A 22500-nucleotide genomic window follows, 5' to 3' on the forward strand; every position below is an offset into this window, starting at 1 on the left:
CAGGTTCGTATGAAGTTTCAATTTCCTATTGTTTTCTTGTGTTGCTTCCATGAATTCCTCTACAGCTCTTAAGTCATATAAATACATACACACGGACCTGTGCACATACGCACCTACAATTACGTATATCATATATATATATATACATATATATATATATGTGTATATTTCGTTTGGGATTTGGTTTGCAAGATTCTTTATGTGAGTTCGTGTATTGAAGTATATTCTGCTGTGTCTGGAGACAGTCATTCTCTTTTGGTGCCTTATAATTTAACACATTCACCGGTAAAATTTCCGCTTATTTCTTTTATATTTTTCTGAAATTTTCGTTGCGTTTTGCAACCTTCTCAATAGTCGTTGACTCTGAAAAGACCATCAAACATCCCCTTGGCAATGACTATCGAAAAGCATGCAAGACGCAACGACAATTTTAGAAAAATAAAAAATAAATAAGTGGAAATTTTACCAGTGAGTGTGTTAAATTATAAAGCACCAAAAGAGAAGCACTCCCCAGACGCAATGCATGTATGTATGTATACATATATATATATATAATATTGATTAGAGACAAAACCACTATTTTGTAAAACAAACAAGGAAAGACTTAATCAATACATAAAATTTTAATAAAAAGTAAAAAAACCGCCAATACAATTGTTTCATGTCCTCAATGACAATCTTCAGGTGGATTTCCGATTTTCAAATCAGTTTCAATTGAAACAATTGTAGTGGCGGTTTTTTTACTTTTTATTAAAATTTTATGTATTGATTAAGTCTTTCCTTGTTTGTTTTACAAAATAGTGGTTTTGTCTCTAATTAATATTATATAATATTTTACTATAAAATTGGATTTAATCCTAAATCTGATTTTTCCCTGTAAATTTGGATTTATTCCCTAATATTTATTATATATATATATATATATATATATATATATATATTATATATATATATATATATATATACACATATATATTCATTTCAAAATGTAACCACAAGTGAATCGTTGGCGATTTTTTCCTCCGTTTTCCATTTCTCTTCGACTTTTCTCTGCCTGCAGTTTCTGAAGAAGAGCTTTGTTCGAGACGTAGAACCACCTTCGTTCCTTCTCCGAGCGTCTGCTAATATTTTATATGTACCATGTACTCATGTTGTTGATTTTTGTGTTTGTTCTTCATTTCTTTAAAATTTACTAGACATACATACATACATACATACATACATACATACATACATACATACATATACATACATACATACATATAGAATGTTTAGGCTAAAAGAAAATCCAATATCCCACACCAAAAGAAAATTATTTTTTTCTAAGTTAAAAATACCGTCAACGTAATGGCTGATCGGTAAGTACACTCAAGCTAGCCGCCCTCAGCTTCCACCAAATCCTTGAGACAGCTACGGAACTTGGCACATGCATTCTTTCACTGAGTCCCTGGGAAGATCTTCGAACTTCCCCTTGGCATTGGCCACAGGTTCGGCCTACATAAATGCATCTGAGTTTTTTTTTATTTTGCTCCACTCTAAGAAAATATATCACCTTATATATCAAGCCCCCACCCCCACCCCCAAAGGCGGCGAGCTGGCAGAAACGTTAGCACGCCGGGCGAAATGCGTAGCCGTATTTCGTCTGCCGTTACGTTCTGAGTTCAAATTCTGCCGAGGTTGACTTTGCCTTTCATCCTTTCGAGGTCGATGAAATAAGTACCAGTTCCGCACTGGCGTCGATATAATCGACTTAATCTATTTGTCTGTCCTTGTTTGTCCTCTCTGTATTTAGCCCCTTTGTGGGTAGTAAAGAAATAGGTATTTCGTCTGCCGCTATATTCTTAGTTCAAACTCCGCCGAGTTCGGCTTTGCCTTTTTATGTTTTCGGAGTCGATTAATTAAGTACCAGTTGCGTACTGGGGTCGATCTAATCGACTGGCCCCATCCCCCCAAATTTTCGGGCCGTGTGCTAGAGTAGAGAAGAATATTTATGTACGATAAGGCGGCGAGCTGGCAGAAACGTTTGCACGCCAGGCGAAATGCGTAGCCGTATTTCGTCTCCCATTACGTTCTGAGCTCAAATTCTGCCGAGGTTGACTTTGCCTTTCATCCTTTCGAGGTCGATGAAATAAGTACCAGTTCCGCACTGGCGTCGATATAATCGACTTAATCTATTTGTCTGTCCTTGTTTGTCCTCTCTGTATTTAGCCCCTTTGTGGGTAGTAAAGAAATAGGTATTTCGTCTGCCGCTATATTCTTAGTTCAAACTCCGCCGAGTTCGGCTTTGCCTTTTTATGTTTTCGGAGTCGATTAATTAAGTACCAGTTGCGTACTGGGGTCGATCTAATCGACTGGCCCCATCCCCCCAAATTTTCGGGCCGTGTGCTAGAGTAGAGAAGAATATTTATGTACGATAAGGCGGCGAGCTGGCAGAAACGTTTGCACGCCAGGCGAAATGCGTAGCCGTATTTCGTCTCCCATTACGTTCTGAGCTCAAATTCTGCCGAGGTCGACTTTGCCTTTCATTCTTTCGGGGTCGATAAATTAAGTACTACTTCCGCATTGGAGTCGATCTAGTCGACTTAATCCGTTTGTCTGTCCTTGTTTGTCCCCACCGTGTTTAGCCCCTTGTAGGTAGTAAAGAAATAGGTATTTCGTCTGTCTTTATGTTCTGAGTTCAAATTCCGCCGAGGTCTACTTTGCTTTTCATCCTCTCAGAGTCGATAAATTAAGTAGCAGTCGTGTATTAAGATCGATCTAATCGACTGCCCTCCCCCTCTTCAAACATTTCGGCCCCTGTACCTAGAAAAGAAACGTATGTATCAACCCAGAGACTCGAAAATACATTTCTAGCACTAACATTGAAAAATATGAATTGGCCCCATTGCTGCCTTTATAAACACAGAAGAGAAACAATAGTTTTAGCAGTGATGTCGTAACAACAATAGCAGCAGTAGAAACAACAGCAGCCACACTACAATAGTAGTAGTAGTAGTAGTAGTAGTAGTAGTAGTAGTAACTCCTAGATGTCTAAAGTTAGAAAAAAAAAGAAGCAAAATGGTCGGTATACGAGTTGTATATTTCTTTATGACCAGCAGTAATTAAAGCGCAGTAATACTACAATAACATGGCAAACCTGTATTTGCATAGTGAATTACAAGAAGAAAAAAAGTTCTGCCATTACTCGATGCTTTATGGTTTACCCTCAGCTAATATTCCACTAGTGATATTTATTACGAGAACTGAAAATACTACTTTCAAAATGGGGATAATTGTTAACAGCTGTTCACTATACAGAGGAAAGTCTTGATTTATACATTTTCCAAACATATGATGTTCTGATTTTAGTATTTTAGTTCTTATATTTATTTACAGACTGCTTTTATGATATGGCTTTATATCACTTATATCACCTTTATGACAGTAGGGAACTTCATGGAATTGCGTGTTTGTGTGTATGTGTGTGAGTAAGTAAGTGCATGTGAGTGTATATATATATATATATATATATATATATATGCACACACACACACGTGTATATATATCTCGCTCTTTCTTTTACACTGTGTCTCTCGCTATACATGCATATTTACATATGTACGTACACATACATACATACGTACATACATACATACATACATAAATACATAGATACATACATACATACGTGAGTGGTCAAACGAAAGGAAAATTCACTCAACACATTTAGTCGGGGTTACATATTTTATTATTTAAAACAGATTCTGCTACATGCGACTTAAAGTTTCCTCGACTCCTAAAGAAAATTGTCTCGTTGGGCTCCATCAAACGAGTTCACTGAGAGTGGAGACGATTCAGTTTACTATAAGAAACCTACGAAGCTATAATTCACTTGGGGCCGAAACAAACTGTTTTAAATAATAATAATAATAATAATAATATTAATAATAATCTTTTATCTTTTATCTTTTACTTGTTTCAGTCATTAGACTGTGGCCATGCTGGAGCACCGCCTTTAGTCGAGCAAATCGACCCCAGGACTTATTCTTTGTAAGCCTAGTACCTATTCAATCGGTCTCTTTTGCCGAACCGCTAAGTTACGGAGACGTAAACACACCAGCATCGGTTGTCAAGCGATGTTGGTGGGACAAACACAGACACACAAACATACATACACACACACATATATATATATATACATATATACGACGGGCTTCTTTCAGTTTCCGTCTACCAAAACCACTCACAAGGCTTTGGTCGACCCGGGGCCATTGCAGAAGACACTTGCCCAAGGTGCCACGCAGTGGGACTGAACCGGGAACCATGTGGTTGGAAAGCAAGCTACTTACCACACAGCCACTTCTACTACTACTACTACTACTAATAATAATAATAATAATAATAATAATAATAATAATAATAATAATAATAATAAATGCCCTGATGCAGTACGAGGCAGTGGCTCTCATGGCTTCTGATCTTAACTGATTGGAAGTGTTATCATGTACATTGTTTTGTCTTGGTATAAAAGATGGGCTACAGCAAATATTCTGCTCAATACCACAGATTTGCTTGTCAGTTGTTTGACCTTAACCAGTTGAGCATGTCCCTTAGTGGCTGACGATATGTGCATCTCTGATCACGAGCAGAAGTAGTGGGGGAGCATCATAGCCATGTGTTGAGAGGGATTCTTTGGGGTTTGAATAGTTCACTTCTGGAAACATGGGTGGTTCTTTCAACATCCTTAAGCAACCCTTATTCAGGGACCGTTTGAGCGGGATGGGCTACTCAACCTGAAGAAAATTCCAACTGGGCCCCACCTGCAAGGTCATGTGCTGTTTATCTTGATATGAGATCACCATGTCGCACACATATGGTTGAGATGCATGTGCCTGGTGTACCTTTATCAGACGGGTAGTCATGATGGGTATATTGGGCTTCGTATATTTTACCCCAGTGTCACTTTGATGGCATGAACTACTCTCTCACTCAATAATAATAATAATAATAATAATCATAATGATAATAATAAAACATACGTTTATGGAAGAGAATAACCTCTTTCCCACTGAACAAAAAGGATGCAGACGAGGCTCATACGGATGCAAAGATCAGCTCCTAATTAATCGCATGATCCTTGAGAACTGCCATAACAAGCGCAGAAATCTCAGCTCTTCATGGATTGATTATAAAAAAGCCTTTGACAGCATACCACATTCGTGGATTCTGAAATCGCTGGACATTTTCAAAATTTCTCCTGTGATTTCAGATTTTTTAAAGTATAATATGTCACTATGGAACACGAAGCTCCAATTATATCATTCTAATGGAGTATTGCACTCAAACAACATTAGCGTAAACTGTGGAATTTTCCAAGGTGACTCACTTTCACCACTAATATTCTGCATAGCACTAATACCACTCCCAAGTGAACTGAATAGTACAGGATATGGCTACAAAATTGACAACAAGAAAATAAGCCATCTATTTTATATGGATGACTTAAAGCTATATGGCAAAGATGATGAAGAGCTTGAAAGATTATTACATACTGTGAAAGGATTCAGTGATGATATCGGGATGGAGTTTGGCCTTGAAAAGTGTGCCAAAGCCACTTTTAAGAAAGGAAAATTGGTAAAGTCTAGTTCAATCGAATTGATGTCGAAATAGTAATAAAGGAACTTAAGCAGGAACAAACCTGAAGTCTGAGCTGAATGCATATAATAAGGTTTTAGCCATAAATTCCTTAGCAGTACCAGTTGTTCTTTATAGCTTCAATGTGCTTAACTGGAATACTAGTGAAATAATGAAAATTGACAGGAAAATCCGCAAGCTACTGACTAGTAATAAGATGCACCATCCAAAGGCAGACGTGGATCGCCTTTACCTTCCCAGAGCTCAGGGGAGTCGAGGTTTGATCCAGCTTGAACTTACATACAAAACCACCACGATCGGACTGGCCAAATACCTTGAAGCAACCAACGATTGGATGCTAAAACTTGTTGAAAAACATGAAAGACCTAAAAAAATTTCACTCTATTCTCAAAGAGAGCAAAAAATTCGCTGCTGATCTCTTAGATACCCACCAGATTGAGCAGGCTGAAGGAAATGCGCCAACTGCAGCTGCAAAGAAAATAAAATTAATTGCAAAGGCAAAAGCACATGAAAATTTAGCTAGCAGATGGGAACAGAAACCTCTCCATGGCAAGTATGTGACCCGTAGCAAACAAGCTGATGTCGACCAGAAACACACGCACCAATGGTTACGAAGTTCAGGGCTAAAAGCAGAGAGTGAAGGTTTCATATTAGCTGCTCAAGACCAAATCTTATTTACCCGGAACTACCAAGCCAATGTGATGAAAAATGGAGCTGACCCAAAATGCCGATTCTGTAACGATGAGATTGAAACAATAGACCACCTAATCTCAGGGTGTAGAGTCTTAACAGCTGCAGAATATAAAGCAAGACAGGACAGAGTCGGCCAGTATTTACACTGGACAATATGTCGGCATTATAAGATCAAAACCGCTGACAAATGGTATAAAAATCATCCTGAAGCTGTGACTGAGGGAGAAAATGTGTCGATTCTATGGGACTTCCCCGTGCAGACCGACAGGACTATAAAAGCCAATAAACCGGATATCATTATAAAAGATCAGACAAAAAGGATGTGTTTATTAATTGACATGAGTATTCCCTGTGATCACAATATAGCGCGAAAGAATTTGACAAGATTATTAAATATAAAGACCTACTAATGGAAATTGAAAAAATGTGGCATCTCAAGGCGACTACAGTACCAGTGATTGTAGGATCTCAAGGAATGATAAAAAAAGAGGCAATGAAACCTATTTGAAAATGATTCCAGGCTTACCATCCCTACAGGAAGTGCAAAAAATCGTATTAACTGGAACGGCTCATGTACTGAGAAGAGCACTATCGCTGTGAAAATAACATCCATCCATGAATTTATTTATTTATTAACTTTTAAATACATATTTTATCTGTGAATTTGCGCGTGTAATCTGGGAATGCATACAATGCCCTTCTCTGCCCTAGGTGTATGGAAAACACTCGGCGAGAAACGGAAGAAAATTTGAAGAAAGAATAATAATAATTGTCTCTTTGAGTCACAGGAGAAGGCATAACTTGAAACCTTTGATGATTTTTTTACTGCCTGCTTTCAGGTAAAGAATAACTGATAATTAAGAACTATCCGATTGTCTTTCAGAATAATAATGATAATAATAACTATTTCTACTAGAGGCACAAGGCTTAAAATTTCTGGGGAGAGGACTAGTCTATTTCCCCGACCCCAGTGTTTCACTGGTGTGTAAAAGGATGAAAGTTACAGTCAACATCGTTTGACAAGTGATCATAGGAGACAGACACAAATTCATAGACACACACACGCACACAACACATACTAGACAGTCTTCTTTCAGTTTCCGTTTACCAAATCCACTAACAAGGCCTTGATTCACCTAGGGCTATCGTAGGAGGCACGTGCCTAAGGTTCCACGATAGTTGGACTGAACCCTGAAGCATATTGTCGGGAAGCAAACATCTTCCCACACAGCCACTCCTGAAGCAATCCTTTACGAAGAACAAAGTACGTGAAAAATAATAGAGATGACCTCTATGTAATACCAAAAATAATTAATCATTTCTACTCTAGGCACAAGGCCCGAAACTTTAGGGGAGCGGGCCAGTCGATAAGATCGACCCCAGTACGCAACTTGTACTTAATTTATAGACCCCGAGAGGATGAAAGGCAAAGTCGACCTCGGTGAGATTTGAACTCAGAACGGAAGGAGGGACGAAATACCTATTTCTTTACTACCCACAAGGGGCTCAACATAGAGAAGACAAACAAGGACAGACAAAGGGATTAAGTCGATTATATCGACCTCAGTGCGTAACTGGTACTTAATTTATCGACCCCGAAAGGATGAAAGGCAAATTCGACTTCGGCGAGATTTGAACTCAGAGCGGAAGGACAGACAAAATACCACTAAACATTTTACCTGGCGTGCTAACGTCTCTGCTAGCTCACCGCCTTAACCACAAATATTTAATGACGTGTACGCACTTCTCAAAGTGGTCGTCGATTTGGTGGCCTGTGGAAGGATAATATAGAATTTAAAAAATCATTGACTATTTAGTCATAAGATATAACGCCTTTGATAAAAGATGAACTCCACCATAGCATATCTGAGGCTAAATGACATGAACAAATCGAGTATTGAGAAATAATCTCTGTAAAACTGAAATAGTCTCTGTTCATTTTGACCCAATCAACTTTACTGGAGCCTGACTTTCACAGCATATTTGCAGCTACCACATCTGTGTTATTCACAAGTTCCACTCAAAGTTTTCTCCCTTGAACACGTAGCAAGCACTATAAGTATCAGCCATTTGTTAGCACTGTCTTGTGAATCACTCAACTTCAACAAAATAACGAAAAGTATTCACAATGGCTGCTAAACTTGCTATGAATAAGGGAGAAATCAGCCTTATTAATTGATTACCATACTGCCAAATGTTTTGTGAATGAATTTGACAGACGAAACCGTATAGAAGTCCATCGTGTATATATATATATATATATATATATGTATATATAAATATATGTATGTACACACACACACACACACACACACAGACGCGACGAAAATATTTTGGCAAATTAAATTTAAGTGCTAACTGTTTTTTTTTGTGTTTCTTAAATGGCTTTTAAAAAACACCATCCATGCTCCAATTGTTTTCGTTCCAGGTCACTTGCTATGCAAGTACATCTCCGTAATATATATATATATATCTCGTTGTATCGCCAGAATATCGATTGATATACACCACTAGTCACAGTGTCCTTCCTCATATATATATGTGTGTGTGTGTAGTTGACATTTCCAGAAAAAAAGACGAAGACAGGTGTATCAATAACAAACAGGTGTATTAGTTTGACTTTCAGGAAGGTGAGAAAGTATTTTGTGTTTCGAACCTACGCTTTTCATCAGAAAGGAACATGAGGAAATAACAAGAGAAAATTAAAAAGAAAAACTTTTGGAGTTAGCGGTGAATCCTATATATATATATGTATGTATGTATGTATGTATGTATGTATGTATGTATATATATATGTGTGTGTGTGTGCGTGGGGGTATACACGCACATCCATGGTTACGTATACCATAGTCATATGCGTGTCTCGGTGTCTTTGTGTTTGTCCCCGCCCCTTCTCAACCGGTGTTGGTTTCTTCACGTCCCTGTAACTTAGCGCTTCAACCGCGGCTACATATAGATGTACCAGATTTAAAGAAATGTTACTGGAGTTTATTCAACTAAACCCTTACAGGCAGTGCCACAGAACGACCACAATCTAATCACTGAAACAAGTAAATGAATAAATATAACAGCAGCAGCATCCTGTTTCCCTTTAAGGCTGTCGCTCCATATTCGCCATATTAATCTCCTTAAACCCATTTCTAATATTCCTAGGCTGACAAAATCCGCAAGACTGAACCAATTAATTTCCTATTCGATATAATCGAAAACAAAAGAAGAAAAAAAGTTCGACAGCCATATTCACTTTGAATGTGATGGAACAGGAATACCACTCCAAGCGTTATAAAGGCGTCCACTTAGTAAATTGGTTATTTTTCTGAAATCAGAATGACCTTACGATAATATATAGGGAGTATCTGACCCTACTAAGAACACCTCCTTTGTTGCATGTCACGACAAGCAAATGTATCATCTGGTATTATCCTCAGATCAGTAATTCTATCGCAGTGCGTGGCTGATATGTGACATCATTTCACTTCTTTCTCTTTCCTTCAAAAGCTGGCAGTGAGTTCTTGGTTATATTCTCATCAGCAAACCATGATTTATGAAAATTTATTTGGCGGCGTATTAAGGCGGCGAGCTGGCAGAAACGTTAGCACGCCGGGCGAAATGCGTAGCCGTATTTCGTCTGCCGCTACGTTCTGAGTTCAAATTCTGCCGAGGTCGATTTTGCCTTTCATCCTTTCGGGGTCGATAAATTAGGTACCAGTTACGCACTGGGGTCGACATAATCGACTTAATCCGTTTGTCTGCCCTTGTTTATCCTCTCTGTGTTTAACCTCTTGTGGGTAGTAAAGAAATAGGTATTTCTCCCGTCGCTACGTTCTGAGTTCAAATTCCGCCGAAGTTAACATTGCGTTTCATCTTTGCGTTTCAACATTGCGTTTCATTAGAATCGGTCTAATAAGTACCAGTTATGCACTGGGGTCGATGTAATCGACTTAATCTACTCCCCCAAGCTGCCCTTGTGACAAAAGTTTGAAATCATTATTAGATGGCGAATTAAGGCGGCCACCTGGCAAAGTCATCAGGAGACCGGGCTAAATTCTTAGCGCCCTTTCCTACGTCCTTATTTCTGTGTTTAAATGCCACCGGGGTCAACTTTATTTTTCATCCTTTCAAGGGTCAATAAAATAAGTACCAATATAGCACTGGGAGCGCTGTAATCGACTTACTCACTCCCAGGAAATTGCTGGCCCTGTGCCAAAATTTGAATCCATTATTAACTAGCGAACAAAGGCGGCGAGCTGGCGAGATTGTTAGCTCCCTCGACGAAATGGTTAGCGGTATTTTGCTCGTCGCTACCTTCTGAGTTCAAATTTCGTCAAGGTCGACCATTTAGGGTCGATAAATTAAGAACCAGTTGAGTACTGAGATCGATATAATCGACTATCCCCTCCCCCAAATTCCAGGCCTGTGCCTATAATAGAAAATATTATTATGTAGCGAATTGGAAGGACCAGTAAAGCATTAGATATAATGCGTCGCAAGTACTTGTTCTGACACTCGGTCTTTTGATTTCAAATCATACCAAGTCTTTGAACTTTATTTATATTTAACGGAGATTTGAACTTTATTTATATTTAACGGAGATTTGAACTTTATTCACATTATTTACATTTAACGGATATTTGTCCTCATCTTGTCTGTTGCTAACACGGCATTTCGGCCTTTTTTTACAAAGTTATAGAAAACATATATATATTATTAGTTCCAATCGTTAGAAATAATTAAAGGAATTTATTGGAAAGTAAGAAGTTCAAAATGAGGACCACCTACCCCCTGTGGGATGAAGTTAAAATAATAGACAGAGAACACCACTGGAAAATACAAAAACTAAAAGAAGCAGCACATATGTTAGGACACAACAACCTCTTAAGCAGGCCGAATGCAGATATGGGAACCGGTATTAAGAAAGAATAGGAAAATATTAGATCTATTAGCCCTAAAATTCACTCCATAATTCCCCACAGGCATATGGCCTAGTAGTTAAATAATGTGAATAAAGTTCAAATCTCCTGATAAATGGGTAGCTTTAGCGAAGACCACTCGGTTGCAAGCATTCAGGCCAGGTTGCAGTTTAAGGATATTTACCTCCTGCCACTCGAACCAACGTGGAAAGCCTTGATAAAAAAAAAAGCAAAAGACATCAACTTTTCTCCTAACTAAAACACAAATCAGATATTTTTCATGGGAATTGATGTCTTCCACAAATTCTATATAAATGGCCCGAAATGTTTGTAAAAAGTTATGACCGTAATTTAAAAATAATGAAATGATAATTAAAATTGATTTGATGTTTTAATGAAACTACAGACAGACAAATTATAAATTTGCAAACATTTTCCAATTAGGGTATCTTCTTTGTAATTTTTTATAATTTAAAATTACAAATTCATATAGTTCAGAGTAGGAGAGAGATTTTTTTTCCAATAAATTCCTTTAATTATTTCTAACGATTGGAACTAATAATATATATATGTTTTCTATAACTTTGTAAAAAAAATATTTTAATTCTAAAACCTTTTTTCTTTCTTTGTTCCTTTTTTTTCATATTTTCCATATTTCTTGTTATGATTATCAACTTCAAATTATCAGAAGAAAAATATTGTATATTGAAATTAAATCAAATTTGACAATAATAAAATTAAATCAAATTTGAGAATATTCAATCATTTCCTTTTCAGCCCAGTCTATATCTAGGGTGAATTCTTCTGAAATGTTGCATTAATATTCTGCAGGGAGTAAGACGGTAAACTGGTAAAATCGTTAGCACGCCAGTAAAAATGCTTAGCGGCATTTCGTCCGTCTTTACGTTCTGAATTCAAATTCCGCCGAGATACACATTGCCTTTCATTCTTTCGGGGTCGATGAAATAAGTACAAGTTATACACTGGGGTCGGTGGGATCACCTTAACCCCTCCCTGGAACTTACCGGCTTTGTGCCAAAATTTGAAACCAGTATTCTCTAGGGGCTATGGCGGCGGGCCGACGAAATCGTTAGCACGCCGGGCAATATGCTTAGCGGAATTTCGTCTGTTTTTACCTTCTGAGTTCAAACGCCGCCGAGGTCAACTTTGCCTGTCATCCTTTCGTGGTCGATAAAGTGAGTACCAGTTGAGTACTGGTGTCGATGAAATCGATTCACCCCCTCCCCTTACTTGCTGGCCTTGTGCCAACATTTGAAATCAATATTCTGTAAGGGCTAGCAGCTTCGTTAGTAAACCAGACAAAATACCTTTTAAACTTTGGCTGTAGTTTCTTACTTTGAGTTCAAATCCCACCACCGTTTACTTAAATTTTATATGGATCCACCAAGGGTGATGTGGACCCCGGTCAGAACCACTGATTTTGAGTTTCCCATCTTTGCAAGAAGCAACTCTTTATCATGCAGCCAAGTGTCTTCTTTCATATTTTATGGCAGATGAGGATTAATCGTACATATTTCAGCCGGTTTCATCACATGAATATAAACAACTGTCACCAACCGTTGCAGTGTGTACGTAATAACTGATATAAGCGTTGGTCGGTTCGTTTGTTGGTTGGCTGGCTGGTTGGTTGATTGGTTTGTTTCTACAATCACACCTTACATTGTAGAGAGATAGTGGGAGTTAACATAACACGCATTAAATGAACGTCTTAAAACTATCTGAAAAACACGTTATTTTTAATGACGAAATTTTGCTGCGACTGATTTTCAATGAAGTCGATTGCAATTATCTTGAGATATAAAATCTAGAAAAATAAGACATATTTATTGCAAATATACAAATAATAAATGTGTTTTATGTAGTATTTATTTTAATATAATAAATAGGTTTTTGTTTCTTTAGAAAATTAGTATTCATTTCATCATTTTATATAAGCAACGAGAAATTTGATAAAAGCTAAATTATAATTTATTGTATACCAATAATACTGATGGAGACAAAAGTATCTTTCTAAAAATTATCCATCGTAAAGACGAGTAACTCAAAATCAGTGGTTCTGACCGGGGTCCACATCACCCTTGGCGGATCCATATAAAATTTAAGTTTATGTGGTATAAATTAGACATATATCAATAATACATAATATATTTTAACGTTTTTTTTTGTTTTTTTTTTTTACTCAATTACAAATAATATCTAATTATATAAATATAATCGGAGTTTTATTATAACATTGTACGGATATGAAGATCCGGCAGAGTATGATAGGAAGTAAAGGGATCCATAGGCAAAATGGAGATGGAAAACACTCTTTTACTATTTTACTTGTTTCAGTCATTTGACTGCGGCCATGCTGGATCACCGCCTTTAGTCGAGCAAATCGACCTCAGGACTTATTCTTTTTAAGCCTAGTACTTATTTTATTGGTCTCTTATGCCGAACCGCTATGTTACGGGGACGTAAACACATCGGCAACGGTTGTCAAACGATGTTGGAGGACAAACACAGACACACAAATACACACACACACACACACACACATATATATACATACATACATACATATATATATATATATATATATATATATACATACATATATACGGTGGGCTTCTGTCAGCTTCCGTCTACTAAATCCACTCACAAGGCATTGATCGACCCGAGGCTATGGGGCCAAAGAACCACGTAGTGGGACTGAACCCGAAACCATGTGGTTGGTAAGCAAGCTACTTACCACACAGATACTCCTGTGCCTATTAAAAAGATGCATCAGTCGGGAACCGAGCCAGGGCCGCCCGCATGACAGGCGAGCAGTCTACCACTGAGCCACCGACGACCTTGAAGATATGAATATAAGTTGTATCGCCTTTAATCTCTCGTCTGCAATCTTAAATTTTGTGATTGCTATTTATATGTGTTTCACTAGTCATTGGAATTACATTGACAGATACCAGGTTGTTTTCTGCCTAACTGTTCAATGCCCAAATATTCCATGCTGCAGTTGATGTGAGCCCTTCATTAAGTGATATTCAGTCTGAGGTGGACACAGTTATGCTTTGCTGCCCAGAAAAGCAAAACTTTAAATGTCCAGTAATTCTTTTCTACTCTAGGCACAAGGCCTGACATTTTGGGGTAGCGGGGTCAGTCGATTAGATCGACTCCAGTACGCTATTGATACTTAATTTACAGACCCTGAAGGGATGAAAGGCAAAGTCGATATCGGCGGAATTTGAACTCAGACGAAATACCTATTTCTTTACTACCTACAAGGGCTAAGCACAGAGAGGACAAACAAGGACAGACAAACGGATTAAGTCGGTTATATGGACCACAGTGCGTAACTGGTACTTAATTTATCGACCCCGAAAGGATGAAAGACAAAGTCGACCTCGGCGGAATTTGAACTCAGAACGTAGCGGCAGACGAAATACTGCTAAGCATTTCGCCTGGCGTGCTAATGTTTCTGCCAGCTCGCCGCCTTTAAATGTTCAGTAATTAAACATATATACATGTCTACTTATTTTTTTATGTTAGCTTTAAACATACATACACACCTATTCATCTATCTACCCCTGTTTCTCTTTATTTCTCTTTATTTCTCTTCCACGCTCACCCGCCTTCACCCTTTCTCCCCCTGTCATTGTTACAGAGGTTGTCATTTTTATTGTTTAAGTTCCATGCAGAGCTTCATCGAGCAGTCCTATAATCAATCTCATTGAACCGTGTCCGACTTTTCTTTTATTGTAATATGTGTGATAAATCAATTCAGTATGCTGTAGTGAATAGGTGAGAAATGCAATGAAACATTGTCCAAACGACAACTATTCCAAGATAATTTAATATAATCTATTCGTCAGTTGATAAATAAAATAAGAGTTTTGTGTGTTTCGGTATGTATCTGTGTGTCAGAAGAAATGATGCAGGCCAATGGTTTGTACTTTTACCTGGCATTTCAATATTTTAAGATTAAAACCTCTTTTTCAGGAAAGTTTCGGAGAAGTGGTATTGTGAGATGAATTCTTTGCTTTGTAATATGGTGTATAAGGTTTACTTTGCGTCGCTACACTAACCAATCAACGACTCTAATATACATACATACATACATACATACATACATACATACATACATACATACATACATATAGAGAGAGAGAGAGACAGAGAGAGAGATAGAGAGAGAGACAGAGAGAGACAGACAGAGACAGACAGACAGACAGACAGACAGACAGACAGACAGATAGAGACAGACAGACAGACAGACATGAACACAGAAAATGTAATCAGCATTTTGTTTTGGATAGAATACACTTGTTTTTGTAAGCCGACTACCATTATTACCTAAACCGGTCAAATCTAATAGCATCACAGTAGTGTTGACATGCTTCCTCAGCATTGCCAAAAGGAAGCCGTATAAAGAAAGTTACAAACTCTATATACACCATGTAAATTATATGCCATCTGCTTATTACAGCAGAACAAAGTTGGTGAATATATATAATTATTGCCAAATTACCAACGAACATCACAAATGAGTGTTGCAATTGATATCAGGGGACTTAACGAAACGGAATTCGTATACAACACTTGTATGAACTTATATCTATGAAATATGTAACTCTTCATCTTTCTCACTATCTGTATGTAGATACATATGCGCGCGCTTGTGTGTATAGGTAGGTATGTATATCGTAACTTTCCTCCAAGTCAAATGTGTGGAGTTACTTCCAGCTCCATTCTCATCAAATACGCATTTAGCTAGAAACACTCCATCCGGTGACAACTTCGGCCTGTTGCAGTGCACCTATAACCAATTCCACCAATGTTTTCTCTACCAAATTTCTAAGATAATATGTTCTTTGAGACAGATGTAACTTCTAAGCCGGATATGACTTCTAGTTTCTTTTTCGTAGACTCAAATGTAAGTTTCAAAGCGATTTAGTCACATGGAGACCAACCTCCTCCAGCATCAGATATCGGCACATTGTACTTCGATATTTCTACACGACAGCTATGTAATGCACGACATCTTCAAATATATTGACAGTTTTCCTCTTCCGCAATCAAAATAGTAAACAAAAAAAGAAAAAAAGCATTGGATTTGATCTCCTGACCTGTGATTATATTGCCTGATATTTTATCAAATAGGCCACACTGCCACCATAATCAATTACATGCCAACTTCGTTTCTCTCTGCTCCCCTCTCACTCTCTATGTCTCGCACGCACACACACACACACACACACACAACACACACTCTCTCTCTCTCTCTCTCTCTCTCTCTCTCTTCTATACATACATACATGTGAGTGTATGTGTGTACTTGCAGGTATGCATGTATATATACGTGAATGTGACTGGTTGATTATATATATATATATATATATAGATAGATAGATAGATAGATGTAATGATATTCATATGTACACGCATACATATACACACACACACATACGTGTGTTTGTGTGCCTGTGTGCGTGTTTGTGTGTGTGTATATGTGTGTGTATCTAGGCCGCTTTCATTTACTGTTCCTTCCTTTCTCGCTCTCACTCTCATTCACTTCTGCTAATCCACTCTCCCATCTCCCTCTTCTCTTTTTCTCTCTCTCTCTCTCCATCTCTCTCTCTCTCTCTCACACACACTCTTTCTCTCTCTTCAACAAATTATCCACTGCTTCCTCCATAAATTATAATCGGTTTATAGTACGTTCGCGACCTGCAGTACATCCCTCTTCATTTTCCTAGCAGATGTCAAACTATTGAATTATTTAACAAAGAATTCAGAATATTTCCTACAACGTTCAGTTCAGGATTTAGAGACATACAAATTATATTATAAATATTTTATGAATATGAAACATGTTTTGGATTATTATGTAAGCCAAATGACTTATTTTCCCCTATCACATAAATCATGTCATGTAACTTTTAAAATTGCTCTCTATATAGGCATATTTCCACACACGCAAGAATATCTATCTGTCCCCATCTCTGTCTTTCTCTCTCCCCATATATGTATATATATATGTATGTGGGTATGTGTATATATAGATATATAATATATATATGTATACATATATATAATATATATATATATACATACATGAATACATATGCATATATGTACACACATATGTGTATATATATATATATATATATATAATATATATATATAAAAATAAGATGAAATCTTTATAAGAATTTATCAAGTAGTTAGCGTGAAAAACCTCATAAGAGAAGAGTCCCCCAATTTTTCTCTTAAATATATTTATTTATATCATATAGAGTGCATTACTATACTTAAAGTCCACACGCTAGAATTCTGTTTTTAAGTGGCTAGCTTCGAGAGTTATATTCCCTCGCTTTCGGTACGATATGTTTATTTATTTTGGTAGTTTTGACTTTAAGTCAAGTTTGTGTGTGCGCTCACCTTCTTCCAATTCACTGTAAAACAGTCTTTTGAGTAGTTGATTGTCAGGCATTCGAACAAAGTGGACTACTCACCTGACTTGCGCTCTCCTCAGCAGCGTGTAAATGTCTGGCAAATCAGTTCAAGAGACGACCTGCTATTTCCAGGTGATTTTCGACAGTTCATGTGGAAGCGGCTTAGTTGTTGGATGTGGCGTTCGTAAACCGTTCAAGACTCGAAGGCATACAATAAGTGCGTTGACATGAAGAGACGAGCAAGCTGAGAGTGTCTGAAAAGAGGAGTTATAAGACCAGGGCGAGCTCTGAGGTGAGGAGGCCATTATTGTAGCGAGGCTGAATAAGTTTAATCAGCTCTAAGGAACAGAGGCTATGATATATACACCATAGATACGTTCATATAATCAGACAGACAGACAAACAGACAGACAGACAGATAGATAGATAGATAGATAGATAGATAGATAGATAGATAGATAGATAGATAGATAGATAGACAGACAGACAGACAGAAAGAGATTTATATGTGTGTGTCTGTGTGTGTGTTACATATTTATATGTGTGTGTGTGTATTACATAGAAGCAGTATTAATGCCGAATGGCAATCTCGAATCCTTCTTAACGTGGATGTTTTGTAATAACGCAGCAATACTGCGGTATTCGTCCTCAGAAAGCATCTTGTATGGATGTTTACTGCTTTAAAACACAAAAAGTATCAGCGGCAAACGAACATTTTCCAGCGCCGATGGTGCAACCGCTATATCACATAATTTCAACGTTTTTACGTTTCATTAGAGGTAGGTTCCCACTGTCACTGTTGCTAGCCAAACTTCGTTTCCACTGATACATATATATATATATATATGTGTGTGTGTGTGGTGTGTGTGTGTGTGTGTGTGAGTGTGTGTGTGTGTGTGTGTGTTGTGTGTGTGTGTGTGTGTGTGTGTGTGTGTGTGTGTGTGTGTGTGTGTGGAGAGAGAGAGAGAGAGAGAGAGAGAGAGAGAAAACAGTGATTCATCAAACAATGGTGTCACAATTAGCCGGCAGGCTGGTTGGTATGCATATATTTTAAACCTAAATCTTGTGGGTGAAAACGGGAGTCGAAATACATTGGAAAAGGCCATCGATGGATTGTTTTTGTAATTAAAACATGCAGCATTGTCGATTATTACGACAGAGTGATTCACCCTGATATCCACGTCAATATAACAAGTATCGATGGGATACTTAGCCATTTCAATGTCAATGTAACGAGTATATAGATCAGTGGATGGAACAACTAAATATTTATCGTCGATGCTGACGGAAGATCCTTCATTATCGTCATCATTATCAACATCATCGTCGTCATCACCGTCCCCTTCCTCCTCGTCGTCGTCGCCGTTGTCTTCACCGCCACTTATGATTTATAATCCAGCCCCCGTATAGATTAAGCTATCCATTATTGCACATTAAAAGGTATTTCATAATCTCTCCATCCTATATCTCTTAATGGAATTATCTAATGATTTGGTGACCTTACGTAAGTCTGGTTATTTGGGTTAATAAAAGGTTTGCGACTGGTTATGAGAATTCTCAAACTTTGACAGGTTTAAGCCGAAATGAAGCCAAGTCTCTATCGGCGTAATTACTGACAACTATTTATGTGATTCTTCTTTATTTCTATCTTATGCTTCTTTTAATTGTTTAAGTCATTAGACCGCGGCCATGCTGGAGCACCAGCTTGAAAGGTATCGCCAAACAAATCGACACCCTGTGCTTAATTTTTCGTCTGACAATCATTCTATCGGTGCCTGTGACCGAACCGCTAGCTTACGGAGACGTAAACAATACACCACCGGTTATCAAGCGATGTGGGGGGAGGTTCAAACACAGACACGAACACAAATATATTTTAAGTATGTAGGTATGTATTCATGTATGTATGTATGTATGTATGTATGTAGTTGGTTGAAATTTACAGAAAAACAAAAAACGAAGACAGGTGTATAAACAAGAAGCAGGTGTATTAGTTTGACGCTCGGGAAGGTGAGAAAGTCTTTTACATTTCGAGCCTACGCTCTTCAGCAGAAAGTAGCACGAGTAAATAAACAGAGAGAGTATATGTATGTACGTGTATATGCACGATGATATACCTCACGATTTTACTGAGAAGACATTGATCTACTCATTACTGCATTAGAAGTTACTTGCCCAAGTAGTCGTTGAAATAATCTGTATTTGGCACTCATAATCGTTCTTCATTTTACTCTGTTTTTTTTTCTGTAGAGTACGACACGCTAGCCGAATCGTTAGAGAGTCAGAAATGCTCTTTATCGTGTTTTATTTATGTTTTATGCTACTGAGTTCAATACTCATTGCAAACGACTTTACCTCACATCCGATTGGGTGAGTATAGCAGATTGAGAGAATATAACATTAATTTTGTACTGGAGTGGAAGATGTTAATATAACTCCTCTCCTCGAATTAGTTAGCTCTGTGCGTAAATTAGAGTACTTATTTATAATTAGTAAGACTAAATATATTACATTCATTGAATACAAATAGGAAACATTCTTCCTAAATTAGTAACTTTTAGGTAAGAATAATTAATTGTATTAGATTATCAATTGATAATTATCCGAATACAAGGTTAATGGTATATGAGCTAAATCTTTGGAATACTCGGCTGGTTACTGATTAATTTCACAAATCACTACTCAGTTTTTCGAACTGAATGCTCATCGTCTTATATTTTGTGGCCATATTTGTAAGAATTGATACACATATAAATATTTCCCTGTTAGACCTCAAGATACACCTTTACTAAATTCCCCGTCAAGGAATAAATTCTCATACTACTTGAAGTTCTCTACCAAAGATATGATTTATAATTACTGAAATTCTCCAGAAGCTATACTTAGGTCGCACAACTGGGTTTATTTCTTGTCTTCAGATAATTTACACACACAGCTGCCCTGCACATACGTAAGCGATAAACACTATCTATGGTATCTAAGGGAGGCAACTCTACAGTACCTAAAGACATCACAAAACACCTCAAGTACTACTACTACTACTACTACTACTGCTGCTACTACTACTACTACTACTACTACCATTACGAGCTGAACGATGTACAGCAGGAATATAAACCACCGAAGGAGCCTCTAAGTGTGTGTTTCACCTGCAAGAGAGAGGAGGTTGCTCTAAATACTATACTCTACATACACCGTCCCGAGAAAAATGAATGGATGGTCACGAATGGATCACTTATGAACATATGTTTGTTACATCATAACTGACTCGGGGTTAAACACGGCAGCAACCACATCTGTGGTAGTAAGAATACCTACATTATGTGTAGAGCCTTCAAACTTTCTTGACTTCTAAAATGCAGCTATTTTACAAAAAAAAAAAGAAAAAGAAAACTTGCTCTATTCCCTTTCCACAGTTCCCATAACAACCATTCCTCGACGCTAATTAAGATACTAATTAGCATTCCTAAAAAAAAGTTAAGTCATTACATTTGCTGCCATTTTAACTTCTACTTCCACAATGTAATTAAATTATTATCATATAAATTAGTTTATACAAGAAACCATATTTCGTTGACGAATTTTGATCCGAATAATTGGATTCCTCAAATGTGGTGTATGGTGTATGTAAAATTCAGGTTTACTAGAGATTTTAGGAATTACCTAATCTTGGAGTTAGGGATTATGTAAGACATTCTCCATGTTAAGTTAAACAACGCTATGGAATATTTAGAAAACTAATTTATCCTACTCTGTATAGTTATATACTGGAGTGTATGTTTTGGTTACCATGGGTAATTTCAAGAAATATGTCATACATACAATTATTATAATTCAACTTTTATCAAATGTCTTGTTCTTTATACAAAATAATGAAATGAATACTAATTTTCAGAGTAAACAAATTTATTTCGTGAAAATGAAATTAAATAAATACATTTCTCATTTGCATATTTACAATAAATATATCTTAGTAGTTTTCAGAATGTTATCAATATAATTGCAAACTCTTTCATCGGATACCTATCTGTAAAATGTCTCGGTAACTCTCTCTTACGCACTCTCACTTTCTCTCTTCCTCTTTCACCCTCTCACACTCTCTCCCTCTCATCTCCTCTTTATACCATGTAAGGTGTTATTTGAGAAATTAACCAGCTAGCCAATCAACCAACATTTATATCGGCTTTTATTATATAAAGATAAGCAATATTCAGTTCATATGCTTCTCCTCCCCTGTCACACAATAAAGGGGGAGGTCTTCATTTCTGTATGTAAGTGAAACAAAAATATTCCCCAATTAATCAACTTTAAGTAAAATATTCAGATAATATTTTACCAGCCTAGAATTATGAAGTCGCTTATAGGATTTATAGTATTAAATATAATGATTCATGGTAGCAATCTAATCAGATATAAAAGAACAGCTTAATTTGAAGGGAAGGCAAATAAAACACTATTATATTTCAGTACAATTGTCCTCACCTGGCACTGATCTTGATTATAAAATAAAAACTGTCGATCAATCATAATCGAAGCATACCTTTTCTGAAAGAGAACTGTAATAACATTAATTCTGTTGCTATGGAACATTATCACGTTGATTTCATAGAAGCAAATTGACTCTTAGTCATTTCACGTCGATAAAAATTAATACCAGTAATAAATGATCTCGACGCAATGGATTAGGTCGGGTCCTGTCGAAATTACAGGCCTCATTTCTAGTGAAATGACATCACTCTTTGTACTTATCATTTCTAGACTAGCGAATCATCAATCTACCACGAAATGAGAGATTATATCTA

General features: G+C 37.1%; 1 protein-coding gene across 3 annotated transcripts in view; it reads left to right on the forward strand.

Annotated features, from left to right (window-relative positions):
* LOC115224821 (glutamate receptor ionotropic, NMDA 2B-like) overlaps nucleotides 1–22500 on the forward strand; it is a 743429-nt gene that overhangs the window by 504918 nt on the left and 216011 nt on the right. For all 3 annotated transcript variants that reach the window (XM_036513846.1, XM_029795750.2, XM_036513847.1), the window contains one exon: nucleotides 1–3. This exon is cut by the window's left edge and continues 111 nt beyond it. In XM_036513846.1, coding sequence (XP_036369739.1) covers nucleotides 1–3 — 3 coding nt within the window. The remainder of the gene's footprint in view (nucleotides 4–22500) is intronic.

This window comes from Octopus sinensis, linkage group LG2, assembly GCF_006345805.1.
Source record: "Octopus sinensis linkage group LG2, ASM634580v1, whole genome shotgun sequence".
In the NCBI taxonomy this organism is placed as follows: Eukaryota; Metazoa; Mollusca; class Cephalopoda; order Octopoda; family Octopodidae; genus Octopus; species Octopus sinensis.